We start from the raw sequence: 14,677 nt of genomic DNA, 5'->3' as shown, positions 1-14,677 counted from the left end.
AATTAGAGAAATGCAAATCAAAACAACTCTGAGGTATCACCTCACACCTAGCAGATTGTCTAAAATGATAGCAGGTGAGAGTAATAAATGTTGGAGGGGATATGGCAAAATTGGGATGTTAATGCACTGCTGGTGGAGTTGTGAACTTATCCAACCATTCTGGATGGCAATTTGGAATTATGCCCAAAGAGCAATAAAAGAATGCCTGCACTTTGATCCAGTCATACCATTGCTGGTTTTATACCCCAAAGAGATCATAGATAAACAGACTTGTACAAAAATATTTATAGCTGCACTTTTTGTGGTGGCAAAAAACTGGAACAGAAGGGTATGTCCTTCAATTGTGGAATGGCTGAACAAATTGTGGTATATGTTGGTGATGGAATACTATTGTGCTCAAAGGAATAATAAACTGAAGGAATTCCATGTGAACTGGAAAGACCTCCAGGAATTGATGCAGAGTGAAAGGAGCAGAGTAAGAAGAACATTGTACACAGATACTGATACACTCTGGTAAAATAAAATGTAATGGACATCTGTACTAACAGCAATGCAATGACCCAGGACAATTCTGAGGGATTTATGGAAAAGAACGCTACCCACATTCAGAGGAAGAACTACAGGAGAGGAAACACAGAAGAAAAACAACTGCTTGAACACTTGGGTTGATGAGGACATGATTGGGGATGTATACCCGAAAGGACCACACCAATGTAACTATTAATAATATGTAAATAAGTCTTGACTTACCACACATGTTAAAACCAGTGGAAATTCGAATTAGCTATGGTGTTGGGGGGGTGTTTGAGGGGGTGAAGGGTAAAGTAAAAACATGAATTATGTAACCATGGAAAATTTTTCTAAAAATAAAAAATTAATCATAAAAAATGATGCAGAGAAGATTAGGATGGTCTCTAGGCTAGGATGCCACACAGATTTGTGAAGTGTTCTATAGTTATAACATAAAAATGAATAAATTAATTAAAATTAAAGATTAAAATTTTAAATTTTAAATGATTAAGCTGAAAAATAGTTAAGTGAGTCTACTGGCTGATTATTAAGCACACCATTGGGAAAATGAAAGGGAAAATGAAAAGGAAGGGAATATTTGTTAAGCACCTACATTAAATGCTTTACAAATATTATCTCACTTAATAATATGGTGTTTTAAACAAATTTTGGTGCATGATGCTGATGGAATACTATTGTGCCTTAAGGAATGATGAGCAGGATGATTTCAGAAAGAACTGAAAAGATCTGTGTGAACTGATATGGAGTGAAACAAGCAGAACCAAGAGATCATTCTACATAGAAACTGAAACATTGTGGGATAATCAAATGTGATACTAACAGCAATACCATGATCCAGGACAAGTCTGAGGGACTTATGAAAAAGAACGCTCTTCTCCTCCAGAGAAAGAACTCTGAGAGTAGAAATGCAGATGAAAACATATGATTTATCACTTGTTTATTTGGGTAAATGTTTTGAGTTTTGATTCTATAAGATTATTCACTTCAAAAATGAATATGGAAATATTTTTGCATGATAATATATGTTTAACCCAGATTGAACTGCTTGTCAGCTCTGGGAGTGGAGAGGGAAGAAGGGAGGGAGAAAATATGGATTATATAACTTTGGAACTTATGTGGAAATTTATTAAAATAATTTTTTAACAAAAAGAAGAATTTTGAATATATTTTTACCTCAGACACTTTTTTAGCTCTGTAATCCTGAGTTTAACCCCATTTGACTTGGTTAATGACCTAGAGAAGAAAATTACACATATTTTTGCCAAGAAATGAGCTGGAGGTCACAATCATGACTGAAAAAATGACCAACAACAATTTTTGCCACAATTCATTTTCTGCCCCAAACTATTGAAATTTCACCTGAAAGCTATGCTTCTTTGTCTATATAAAATGGAGTACTGGTCATTAAGCCCAGTCACTACATATTAGTAGAATGCAGCTGATGCCATTCCTCATGTTGAAGAGAAAGGAGAGTCTGCTTCTGGGAGAGTTGTAATCATGTAGAATTGAAATGCTTTAGAATGACTTTGGAGTGTGCCTAGACATTCTTGTACTGGTTGCCCAGGATGCTCCCCGTTGACTTCACTTGGTCAATAGCAGTTTCTTTGAGTAGCTGCTTTTGGACATTAATCTGGTTGAAATTTTGTGTATGGAAAATTTAAGTGTGTGAAGCCACTCTCCACAGAGGTCGAGGGGTTATATGGGAAAGTGTTATATATATATATATATATATATGAGGTGATGGAGGAAGTGTTTGTACTTCTGTTCTTCTTATATCTTCAGAGTATCCCTTTGTAAAAATTGATATTAGGTAATTAAATAGAACTGCATCTCTAATCACTGATGGCTAAAGGGTAGGGAGGAAGCATATAAGTGATGGGAGCTAGAGCTAATGGCCTTATAGAAGAGATATCCTAACCCTGAGTGGGAATCCCTGGGGAAATATAGCAGTCTAGCTTTAGGAAAGCAGAACCAGAATTCCTGTTGCATATATATTATAGGAATTTTGTTTTTTATTTTCAAAAGTTCTTGTCCTACTCATTGAGGCATCTAAAAGTTGGTCTTACATCCCTCAAGAGTTGTTTTAAGTATTTACCCAAAAATACCTTTTCTCACTTTTTCAGCCCCAAATTGCTTCTTAGTGAAAAGGGCCTGAAAGGGCCAGTGTAGTTAACAGGACACGATAAAGGGCAGGGGAAGGAGGACCTTTAAAAGAATGGCCAAATAAACAAGCAGGAAAGTGGTCCAAAGGGAGTTATGTACCAAGAGACACAGAGAGAGAGCAAAAGGTCTGATTCATGCACAGATCTAATCATTAAGAATTGGTTACATCTTAGTCCATAGGAGAGTTTTCTGCCCAGTAAAAATCTTTCTCCTGGTTCCTCATCTCAGAGACTCTTTTGCCTCAGAAGAGTTCAGTAGGCAGGAGCATACCCAGTCAGGTGATCTTAGACATCTCTTTCTCTCTCCAGTTTCAGGAAATGGGCAGTCCTGAGCCTAGACAACTTTCATATCTCTAGCAGTTCTCTTCCTTCTCAATCTGCCTCCTGCTGCTCATTCACAGCCAGGCTCCAGGCATACCCTACACTAACCCCCGCACCAAAGCTCAGCACTGGGAAGAGAAGGGAGAAGGCTGTTCATTTTGGTAAAGCCACAGTGCCCAGATTGGCCAGGTGAGGAGTTGGTGGCTTCTCTTTGGGAGGGTGGACCAGAGGATACACCAGTGCTTGCTAAAAAACCTTAGCTTTGGGCTCCTGCTCAGTCGGTGTGAAGTCCATGTGTGGGAGCTAAAGTCTCACTCCCTCAAAGAGCCTCAGGATTGGCTCTTAGAAGACAATCTCTTCTCGGGTGAATGATCCTCCTTTCATACTCTGCCAAACGTATGTGGGAGGGCTGTGCTTTTGGGGAGGTGGGTGAGAGAAGATGAAATCAGCACTTGATCAGCTAATCTGAAGGATGGAATGAAGAAATATCCTGCCTACAGAATCAGGTCAGGGTCATTACTGAGTTGAACTTTGATTTTCTAGCAAAGGAACAGAGACAAAGTTCTGACCCTAAAATGGGAAGCCAATCTCTCCCCTAATCAGAGAAGGTAGAAGGTGGTGTCTTGTGTGTTGTTGTTGAAAGGCCAGCCTCAGTTTCCCCCAAAATATCCCCCTTTTCCTTTTCCTTCCCCAAACACTGGTTCTGAATATTTGTCTCACTGTTATATATTCGTTTATTTGAGGTAAGCATTGATTTCTCCAGATGTCCTCTGGGGATATTCTCTTCCTAGAGGAAGATGTACTTAGCCTTCCCCAAAGGAACAGAAGAAAGCCAGCTTGAGCTTCCTCTCTGTCTTCTGTCCTACTTATTGGGTGCCCTGGGCATTCTTTTCCACTCCACACACTCCCCCCCACACACACACATACACACTGGGCTATCTGGTTTTTTTTTTTATATTTTTACTTTTAATTTTTTCAGTAACAGATGGAAACAATTTTTGACAATGGTTTTCTGACATTTTCAAATTCAGATTTTCTCCTTCCCTCCTCCCTNTTTTGACAATGGTTTTCTGACATTTTCAAATTCAGATTTTCTCCTTCCCTCCTCCCTCTCTGCACCTCCCTGAGGCAGATACATAGTCAGATACAGGTTATACCCAGACCTGCATGGAAACTAGGCTGACTTCATGATTATGCTGAACTACAACAGTGAGCTAGCTAATAGCAACCACAACCTGTTTGCTGGGATATTCCCAAAGAAGGCCTGAAATGAGAGGGAGGGGTAAGCCATGGTGCTTAAAGGGCCCCTAAGAAGCAGGGATGTTAGTCTAAATATCTCCGTTTTTCCAAACTAAGAAATGTGTGTATGGGGAGAGGTCTGGTGTGGAGAAGAATGGCCAGGAAGCTCAGGGGGAGGATGGAGAGCCAGAGCAGATTCTCTTCTTCTCACACTGAACTTGGGGGGCTCCTTTCTTACCCTCTCCTATCTCTTTTGCTATAAAAACCATTTATTGGTCTTTCTCTGGGAGTTCGGGGACACTCTTTGGTGTCATCTCCCCAGCAGAGTGACCATCCTAGTAAAACTGATAGCTGATCATTTATCTTTGGTCACCTCAACCCCTTCTTTCTGTTCTTTTCTTCTTAAGCTTTGGTGAGGAAAGTATCCTTCTTCACCAGGATCCAAATGCGGCCCCATTTCTCCTGTCAGAGAGTAAAGTCATCTAAGAAAATTCGAGTGTAACGCATACAAAATTATTACTGTTTCACTATATTATCATTTTGCCCATAAAACACTGGTCCCATAAAGATCTGCTCAGGAAGAAGACCATGCTTACTCCAAAAGAATGATGCATCAAGGATAGAATTTCAGGAAGAGTCAAGGAGACATTTTAGAAGAAGAGGGTTGCTCTGGGCCCTTTTAGACCCCAAGATGTAATGTGGCTAGATTAACTGCTGTTTTTAGGACTAACGACCTCCCTAGATAGTGTTGAAAATCATAGAGAAAAACCAAGCTTTCAGCAGGAGATGTTGCAACAATCTAAGTTTTATTTTAAGATAATAAAATCAGAAAAAAAAAGAGGGATTGGGTTACCTCAGAGCAGGCCAGAGGCCTGTGAGATTTCCCACCAGAGGTGAGAACTTGTTATAGGAGCAAGATCTGATCTGTGTAAACAAAGAATTCTTCCTTTATAGGAATCTACAGACATAGTTTACAAGCAGCATCTCTGCACTAGATATTCGGGTTGTCTCATTCACATATGAATATCAAATGTTCAGACCGTTAAATAATCAAAGGAGGAGGTCTGGACACTTTAAGGTTCAAAGGGGACAGTCTGAATATTTTGGGGTTAAGTTGCTGTTTAAAGGTGGGTGTCTGTTCACAGAATAATCAGGTCAAAGGAGGGTGTTTGAACTTTTGGTGATATCTTGAGGGAGCTGTAGTGGAAGCTCAAAGAATAAACGTAAAGTTTCTTGAGTCTTGGTCTTTTCCCTTTCACATTAGATAGACCCTTTCTAGTTTGGAAGTTATTTAGGAGATAGTTTATATCACTTGCCCCTATCCTTCCCCCAGAGACTGGTGGGAGTCCTGGAAGTGGATAAACTTGTTCTGCTTAAGGCCATAGGAATCACTAAAGGCATCTGCTCTGACTTCCCTGGAAGAACTGGGCTAGATTAATCCCTGGTTCAAGACAAATCAATCCTTCCATTTCTGGTTCACTTGCCTACTTTTTTTGTCACATTAAGGGTTAAACTGAGTGGTCACAAATAAAACGAGTGCTCCACCTGTTTCTTCTAAATTGTTTTGGTTTCTATTTCTGAGAAGTGACTGTATTTCCCGGTGAGTCCTTTCCTTCCCCTCCCAAACTATGCTATGTAGGAGGGTGAGCCTAGTGCTTTCTTTTCATCTCTCTTTTTGCAGGGATCTTGACATGTGTGAAGGAGCAATTGTTGTCACGCCTACCTTGCTTTCTCTGTCTTTGGAACAAAAGCCGAAAGAGCAGCAAAGCCATTCATGTCACATGAATGTAATCCACTTAGCAGCAAGGGATTGGATTAGGTATCCTTTAAAGTTGCATTCAGCCCAAAGAGCATTGCTGCTGCTCTAGCTGAAACACCATCACCAATTTTTCCCAGTTGAAAAGGAATGATTCTTTCACTTTGTATTATTAATTTAAAAAGGAAATAACCTTTCCCCCAGGAGAATGAAGGGATTTTGTTAACTTCGAATTTTCATATAATGGCTTCTTAGCAACTGAGGTTTTCCTTAGAAACCAAGATTTTAGTGGCCTTCCTTGGGTTCAGATGTCCTCTAGCCAAAGGAGTGCAAGCCAACGGAAACATTTTTAATCTATATAGAAACACAACAGACTATTTAACTCTTTAAAAATCATCCACTACCTTATTTCAGAGAGGTGGAAACAAATGTTGGCCACTTCATTTTGCAGAGATTACGTATCCAGATGCAGTAATGGCAACGTGTAGTAATGCCCACATTATGGTCAGGTATCCATTTAAAACCTGAAGACCCTTTTATTTCTTCACTTTCTCATGTTATCCCATTTGAACTTGTGGAGAAGTAAGAAACCAAGCAGTGAGTTACCTTTATGAAATCACACCAGTAAGTGAGGGAGGAGGTTGGGACTGGAAGTGACTCAAAAGTCACTGTTATGTTTTCCCCAGATGGACTAGTGGGTAGATAAACTCCCATAGCCAGAATACCATATACGAATGTCAAGTTACCTGTAACTAAAATAAAAATTTACATTTGTGCTTTCAGATAAGTTTTTAGCACAATATATTTCTTTGAACCCCTACCTTCCATCTTAGAGTCAGTACTGTAAATTGGTTCCAAGGCAGAAGAGTGGTAAGGGTTAGGCAATGGGTGTTCAGTGACTTACCCTGAGTCACACAGCTAGAATGAGTCTGAGGCCAAACTTGAACGCAGGACCTCCCATCTCTAGGCCTGGTTCTCAATCCACTGAGCCTCTTAGCTGCTCATCACCACCACCACCACCACCACCACCACCACCACCACCCTACAATATTTCTATGCTCATTGTCAAGGGGAATCTTGGTTTGGGCCTTGCTCTGGACAAGAAGTCAAACTTAGGAAATAAGACAAAATTAGCACACCAATGCAGCAAGCAGTGCCAATTACAAAGGGCCACCATTTTTATAGGCTGGAGAAAATACCTTCCACAGAAGGGCAAAAAGATGCTGATCAGTACACATCAGGGAAATGGGTTCCTCATATCTAATTATGCATGTATAAGGCTCATTTCTAGAACACTATTTCCTGCAGGCTGGTTGTACACATACCCAAAGGTTAAGCAAAGTTTCGACATGGAGTCACTTAGGCTAACTTTGTGTACTCATAAAACTTTTTACTCTCCAAAGCTCCAAAGTCAAAATATGGCCATTGCAAGTCTACTTTTCAGTTGCCAAAGTTTTAATAGGATTGCGATGTGTTATGGGACACAAATCTCCTCTCTGAGGCATGTGGTAGATAACAGTTGCCAAATACACATTTACCACAAAGTAGAAATTATAGAGGTAAAAAGCTAAATTTTATGATGACGTTCAAGCAGAGGTTCAGGCTGAACCCCAATTAGGACTCTAACAAGACTTTTATGGACAATGTTACATCAGAGAAGTAGAAAAAGAATTCTTTTACATATTGCAATCTTGTACTTGACATTTAGGTCATAAATTCCCAATTCCCTTCTTCCTTCAAGGTTTTAAATGTTGAACAAACCCAGTTACTTGTCACAAAACCCTGCACCGTCTATGAACAATGAGATATCATTTTATATTTAACCTTACCCCAAATAGGGAAATTAAAGGCTGTGTAGAACAGTGGATAGACTGCTGGTCTCAGAGATAGGGCACAAGGAGGCAAGGGCTTCTGGTAGAAGGATTTGAGGCCATCTCTGACATATCATGTCTGTGTGACCTCAGGGAAATCACTTATTTTCTCAGGGACTCAGGAAAACTAAGGGGGCTGGCTTGCGCTGACTGGGAGAAGGAATTTTCTCAGGAGGAATTCCCTAAACCCAATAAAAACCACTGATTCTGTTCAAAACAAAATAAATAGAAAGGGAGAGGTGGTTAAGTGCCAGACAAATTAAGACCAGAACTCTTTCCACTGACAAAGAGTTAAACAAAGAGTTAAAGTCCTGAGGGTTTTAAAACTCTTAATACTCCCTTCTTCTAGATTGGGGGCAAAGTAGTCAGGGATGAACTGAGGCTTAGCAACAGCTCTTGACCCTTGGAGAGGGACAGATGAGGGAAGGGAATGAGGCAAGGACATGGTCTGCAGGAGGTGGCTCCATGCCAGGTGGTGATTGCAGGCTACTGTGCTACAGGGGGAGGAATCCAGATGGGTCCTGGCTGGTGAAGTAGCTATGGTCAGTTTTAGAAATGGCTGCCCTTTAGAAATGGGGGAGGAAGGCAAAGAGTGAATGGCTCCCTTGGTAAACATTTGGAGAGAAGACTACAAGTGAACCCCAACCCCAACAATGTATCTACTCTGTGCTACTTGGTTTCCCTTCTTACATGTAGTCTTTCCCTTCTCCAATCTAGCCTCCACATAGTTGTCCAATTGATATTCCAAAAGCACAGATCAGACTGGGTCTCTCCCTTATTCAGTAACCCCTTTGGCTCCCTACTGCCTCAGGAATAAATTATAAACTCCTCTGTTTAGCAAGCTGGTCCCAAATAATCTTTCCTATTATATAAATTTTACTCTCCTTCATGCATTTTCCAGTCCAGTCAAACTCATCTTCTTGTTTTACACTCTTGTAACACAATCTTCAGCCCTGAACTCCAGGAAAGGCAAGTGATTTGGCCAACTTCGCAAAGCCAGGGAAAGGCAAAGCTGTGGACCAGAATCTTGGTCCCCTGACTGCAGGTCAGAATCTCTCTTTACTTCATTATGATGGACAATGACTTCAGTCATCATTCTTTGTCCACAGAAGCTGCACCAGAAAATGGCAGAAAAAAACATTGGAGACTATCCTGAGAGTATGAGCCAAGAGACAAGCCATGGTAAGTAGACAGCCAGGACTCCCCTGGACAGAGTTGGAGTAGGAGGTGACTGAGATCAAGAGGAAGTTCTTATTTTCTTATGGCAGCCGGGATTTGGGCCATTTTCTGCTCTGAGTAGCATCCTCCATTTTCCTAGCCTCCTCTCAGTTACTTTTCTTTCTTTTCCTCTTCCCTTTATATTCTCTCATTCCTCCCCCCCACCACCTAAATGTTTAACTAATCTCCTAAATGTCATGACAAGCAAAGGAAAGGGAGAGGTAAAATTTTGTGTACTTCTCCCATCACTATAAAGGATTCTGCAGTTGTCAAAGCTGGCCATGTCTAGGAAATATCCAGGTTGTTACTCTGCATCTAACCTATCCATTCATGCTGACAGGAGCCTGTGCTTGTTTAGTGTGAAATGAGGAGAAGAAATGTGGGGTGGCTGATGCTGTGACTAATAAATCCTTTCTAGGAAAACATTTCCTGGTCATCTGAGGGCAGAGTTATAACTAGGCTGGGAGAGCTGCTGATATTCAGGGGATGGTCTTCCTTCTTGTATGTAACCCCATGCCTCAATGCTCCACTAGTGTCCACCCCGAAAGGGAAAGAAAGACAATGGAAATGTCAATAGTGTAATATTGAGAGCCAGCAGAGGATGGAAGAGGATAGCAATGAGTTTAGCCAATTGATTGCCCTGTGTGCTACTACCTTCCAACTTTCATCTTCCACCCATTAACTGTTTTTGTACCAGGTGAAAAAATTCTGCATCATATCACATCATTTATGAGGGCTTAACAATTTAATTGCCAGAACTTCAAAGGATCTACTTAACAGAGGTTACTAGTATGTTCAAACTCGTAGACTTCCTGCAAACTGCAGACAGCTCTTCATCTCTGACTCTATTCTTAGAGCATTTGCTGCTCACCAGCCTTGAACCTGTCTTCTCTCTTTTATGCACTTTCCTTCTTGGCTTTTGCCAACCAATCAAAGTTCTGGTTAATTCCTTGCATTTTAACCAGTGCTGGATGCAGCATTCAAGCATTTGACTTTTGTTGTGGTTCCTCCGGTGTATTTAGGTACAGCTTCTTCTTTATCAAAGTCTTTATTTTTCACTTATGTATGCAATTATTAATGCATACACGCATAATGTTTTGTTTTTTACTTAAGTGCCACTCTTCATGAACTCCTCTTTGGAATTTCTTTGGCATAGACACTAGAGTGGTTTGCCATTTTGTTCATTTTACAGATGAAGAACTGAGGCCAAAACAGTGAAGGTTAAGTGATTTACCCAAGGTTACATAGCTAGTATGTGTCTGAAGCCAGATTTTAATTCAGAAAGATGAGTCTTCCTGACTCCAGACCTAGCCCTCTAGCCACTGTGCCACTTGATTAATAAGTTAGCGTTTATATAATATTATAGATATTTAGAGTCTATAAGCACTTTTAACAGGCTATCTCAATTGATCTTTAGAACAATCCAATGAGGTAGATAACTATTATTTCCATTTGACAGAGGAAACTGAGGCTGAAGTAGGTTAGATGACTTGTGTAGGACCACCTAGTTAGTAAATATCTGAAGAAAGATTCAAATTCAGATCTTCCTGACTCCAAATCTAAAAATATATCCATTTTGCCATCCATCTGCCTTTCTATACATAATACTTCTGGGTGCAGATCTGTTCCAGTTGACAAAGCAGTCTCTATGTATATAATATCATAACTTTCAGTACAAGACAGGTAAAAGAATAGTAGAGACAGTGAGTACTATACAAATTCTCAGGTTAAAAAAAATCACCATAGGCTGGGATCATTAGGGACATCTTCAAGAAAGGGCTAAAAGGTCTAGGTTCTAGAGAAATAAGGAACAGTCTGACATGCTTTATGTGGAGAATGGAGTGAATGTAAGTTCAGTTTTTAGAATGCTGGTAGTGAGTCTAAGGAACAGTGAAGAGAACCACCTGATTAGTATAGAGAGGGAGTGGGTTATAAGATTAAAAGAGTAGATTGAGATTAGATTTTGGAAAGCCTAGAATATTGTTGTGAGCAGATGCAAAGCATGGAATCCCTGCAAAGGTGCAGGGAGAGCCTCACCCAGAGTTCCAGGGGACCCCCTGGAGAACTTTGGGTGAGGGGCAGTTGAGAAGGGTTGAAGTCAGTTAATTTGTGGGATTGGATGTGAGCAGACACTCTGCTTGCTACTGCTGACTTGGGGGTTTCTCCTGAGGTGGCCATTGTAGCATAAGCTAGTGATTTCTACTCATAGGGTTAGCCTGTTTGTTATTATTATTCTTCATTAATACAATTATATAATTATTTAGTGATTAGAGAGTAAGATATTTATCTATAGCAAGAGAGCCAGTTTTAGTTAAGTGCTTCATCCCTCCAGTGAGGAGGGGGAGGGGGCATTAATTTAACAGTTCAGGGTCACCTTTCCTTTATCCTAAAACCTTCATTAACTTCTCTAATTTTCCTTGTTAATTCCTAATATAACTTTTTACCTTCAAATCTGTGCCTGATAATTATTTGGGAAGATACTTACAATTCAGTCTGTATATTTAGTTTGAATCCTTTTGGCTGCCATTTTAAAGAAGATCTCCTCTGTCCTCAACAGTTAGATAGCTAGCTGTTATATCTCCTCTAACTGACCTGAGAGGAATATAAATTAATGAAAAGGAACATTATTGGGGTTTCAGCCATAACAGAACTTACCAGAAGAATCTTATTCCTGTCTTCATTACCAACTGAAGCAGAAGCAGTTAGAGGGGGAGGGGTTTGAGAATCAGGAGTGTTTTACCCCCTCCTTTCCTCACTGTAGCCTGTCAATCTCTGGCTCTTGACTTAAAGCTCTATTTGGCCCTGACACATTTATCTGCTTCTCCAAACTATCTGTTATTATCATCATAACAATATCAAGCTAAAGGGTTGAGTATTTGTCCCTTATGATAAAGTAACATGAGAATCCACTAAAGATGCTAGAAGATGCTAGTGGTATGATGAATATGGTGTTTTAGAAAGATGACTCTGACTCTAGTATATGGAAACAGATCAGAGGTGGAAGGGGCCTTAGTGATCTAATCTAACCTCCTCCTTTCACATATAAGGAAAACAGTGCTCACATAGCTGAAGTGACTTCACCAAGATCACACAGGTGATAAGAAGCAAAGCTAGTCTTAGAATTCAGGTCCTTTGATTCTGGGTTCAGGACTTTTTTCCATAGTGTCACTCTGCTTCTGTGGATTGGAGAGGAAATTAGACACCATTTATGGGAATAATAGCCTAATTCAAGTCTGAAGTGGGGGGGGGGGGGTCCTAGGAATGGGAATAGAAAGTAAAGATAGAAAAAAGAAACATATAAGTTCACTGACAACACGATCTATTTTTTCCAGTCTATATTATTTATCTTTATAACTCTCTTCAAGCTCAGCGCAGTGTCTTGAGCATATTTCACTCAGAAAATGCTTTGTTAGATTGACTTAAAGGCAAGAGGAGTTGAGAAGATAAATAAGGTTAGCTCTAGAAACATTTGAGAGATACAAGATGGACAGACCAACTAAAAAGTCAATACTAGATACCAAACATCAGAACACTGTAAACTATACCTATTCTTGAGCCAAAGTGTGTTTGCATACTTTTTGCTAGAGAAGAACATAATGCCAGTGTATGTGACTCCAAGACTGCAACTAAGAGCAGAATCATGGCTATTCTGGGCTAGAAGGGGGACTGAAGGCACAGCAATTGAAGGTAGAGCTTAACCCTCTCACTTTCATTACTCACATCTCAGGTTATGAAAACCAAGACCCCAGGAAAAAACAACTGAGACTTGTCCTGGTGGGTAAAACAGGAGCTGGGAAAAGTGCGACAGGGAACAGCATCCTTGGACAACGAATATTTGAGTCAAGACTAGCAGCAAAGTCAGTGACCAAGAACTGTGAGAAAAGAAGTAGATTATGGAATGAGAAAGAAATTGTAGTTGTTGATACTCCTGGTATTTTTGACACTGATGTGTCTGATGTGGATACTTCAAAGGAGATCAGCCGCTGCCTCCTTATGTCCTCCCCTGGGCCTCATGCCATCATCCTAGTGGTTCCACTCAGTCGTTACACCAAAGAGGAACAAGATGCAGTCAAGAAGATCCTGGGAATTTTCGGTTCCAATGCCAAGAAACACATGATCCTTTTATTCACCCGGAAAGATGATTTGGAAGGTAATGATTTAAACAGATACTTAAGTGAAACTACAGATAAAGGTTTAAAAGAACTGATAGACCAGTTTGGTGGAAAGTATTGTGGCTTCAACAACAGGGCCACTGGAAGTGAGCAGGAAGCCCAGCTAACAGAGCTTCTGATCTTGGTTGAACAGGTAGTACAGAAGAATGGGGGCTCTTACTACACAAACAAGATGTATATAGAAACTGAGAAGAAGATTCAGGAAGAAACTGAAGTGCTGAAAAGAGCCTACATGCAAGAGCTGGAAAGATTGAAAAAGGAAATAAGGCAGGAATTTGAAGAAGAAATCAGAAATTTAAAGGATGAACTGGAGCAGAGAAAAAGAAGAGAAAAAATGGATAGGGAGATTGTAGAAAAAGAAACTTTCTATAAAAAGAGGCAGAAAAATGCCAGAGCTGAGGTTGTGAATAGTTTTGGCTTCTTTGAAAACTTACTGAAAATGGTGAGCTTAGCTTCTGACGTGATTAAGCTTTTATTTAAGGATTAAGGAACTTGGTAAAACCATCTTGTGCTTTCTGCTACTTCCCAGCTTCTTTCTCTTTTGGTTATTGATGAATAACCAGTCATCTCAAGTTCATCCTGTCACTCTTACTTCAAGGATGAAGACATTTGCAAACCTTTGGCCATCAGAAATTCCCTAATATTGAAGCCAATATTTTAGTCTGAAAATAAAGGAAAAGATTCATTTCCTGTAAAAATCTAGGAAAGGAAATTCTAAGTCTCCCTGAACTAGAAAATTTCCTTCTATGATCCAGAGGAGGGGAAAAGGAACCAAAGTAAAGCATGCAGCCTGGTTTCAATTCTCCAAACTCTCCATTCTAGAAAGGGAACATATCTGCATGGCACCTCTTACTTGAATTTCAATTGTTTTCATTATCAATATAGCTAATAGCTGACATCTGTGAAAGGCTTTAGGGTTTACAGGGCACTTTGCATAGTGTTTATATACAAACACATGGTTACATTCAAATAACATAGTTACATATGATCATTTGATTTGATCCTCATAATAATCCAATAAAAGAGATACCATTATCCATATTTCATCAATAAGGAAACTAAGCCTGGAATTCTAAATGACTTGTTCATCATCAAAGGGTTAGTAAGTGGCTGAGGTGGGATTTGAATTTAAGACTTCCTGTCTCTAAGTATGACACTTCCTGTCTCTAAGTATGACACTACTACATCACCTACTTTCTAGTTTCACATTGGCTATCACATCACATTCTTGCTATTCATCTTAACCAAGTGGCATTTGTGAAGGGAAGAAATGAAATCCTGTTATATTCATGTTTCTTCATCCTAAACTGGAATTGCCCCTGTTTTCTGCTTCATAATAATCCATTCTATACTATTGTGCTAAAAGGAATAATGAACTGGAGGAATTCCATGTGAACTGGAATGACC

At 39.9% G+C, this 14,677-nt stretch overlaps 1 protein-coding gene and 1 non-coding gene across 2 annotated transcripts; both read left to right on the top strand.

Moving 5' to 3' along the window:
• Window positions 1-855: 855 nt before the first annotated feature.
• LOC123250791 lies at window positions 856-959 on the top strand. Its single transcript, XR_006506429.1, has one exon. It is a non-coding gene; the product is annotated as a U6 spliceosomal RNA (small nuclear RNA).
• Window positions 960-3,129: 2,170 nt separating this feature from the next.
• Window positions 3,130-14,186, top strand: GIMAP4 (GTPase, IMAP family member 4). The gene is made up of 3 exons (XM_044679466.1): window positions 3,130-3,203; window positions 8,990-9,062; window positions 12,826-14,186. The coding sequence occupies exons 2-3, from the start codon at window positions 9,005-9,007 to the stop codon at window positions 13,755-13,757; spliced, it is 990 nt and encodes a 329-aa protein (XP_044535401.1). The 5' UTR covers window positions 3,130-3,203; window positions 8,990-9,004; the 3' UTR covers window positions 13,758-14,186.
• Window positions 14,187-14,677: the final 491 nt, after the last annotated feature.

The sequence above is a fragment of the Gracilinanus agilis genome, chromosome 5, assembly GCF_016433145.1.
Source record: "Gracilinanus agilis isolate LMUSP501 chromosome 5, AgileGrace, whole genome shotgun sequence".
In the NCBI taxonomy this organism is placed as follows: Eukaryota; Metazoa; Chordata; class Mammalia; order Didelphimorphia; family Didelphidae; genus Gracilinanus; species Gracilinanus agilis.
This window is presented reverse-complemented; position numbering and strand designations above follow the sequence as displayed.

What these genes read in the sequence shown, in the direction of transcription:
- GIMAP4 (XM_044679466.1), top strand. Translation starts at nt 9,005, where the DNA reads ATGGCAGAAAAAAACATTGGAGACTATCCTGAGAGTATGAGCCAAGAG. An exon ending in GAGCCAAGAGACAAGCCATG is followed by an intron (nt 9,063 to 12,825) that starts GTAAGTAGACAG and finishes CTCACATCTCAG; the next exon opens with GTTATGAAAACCAAGACCCC.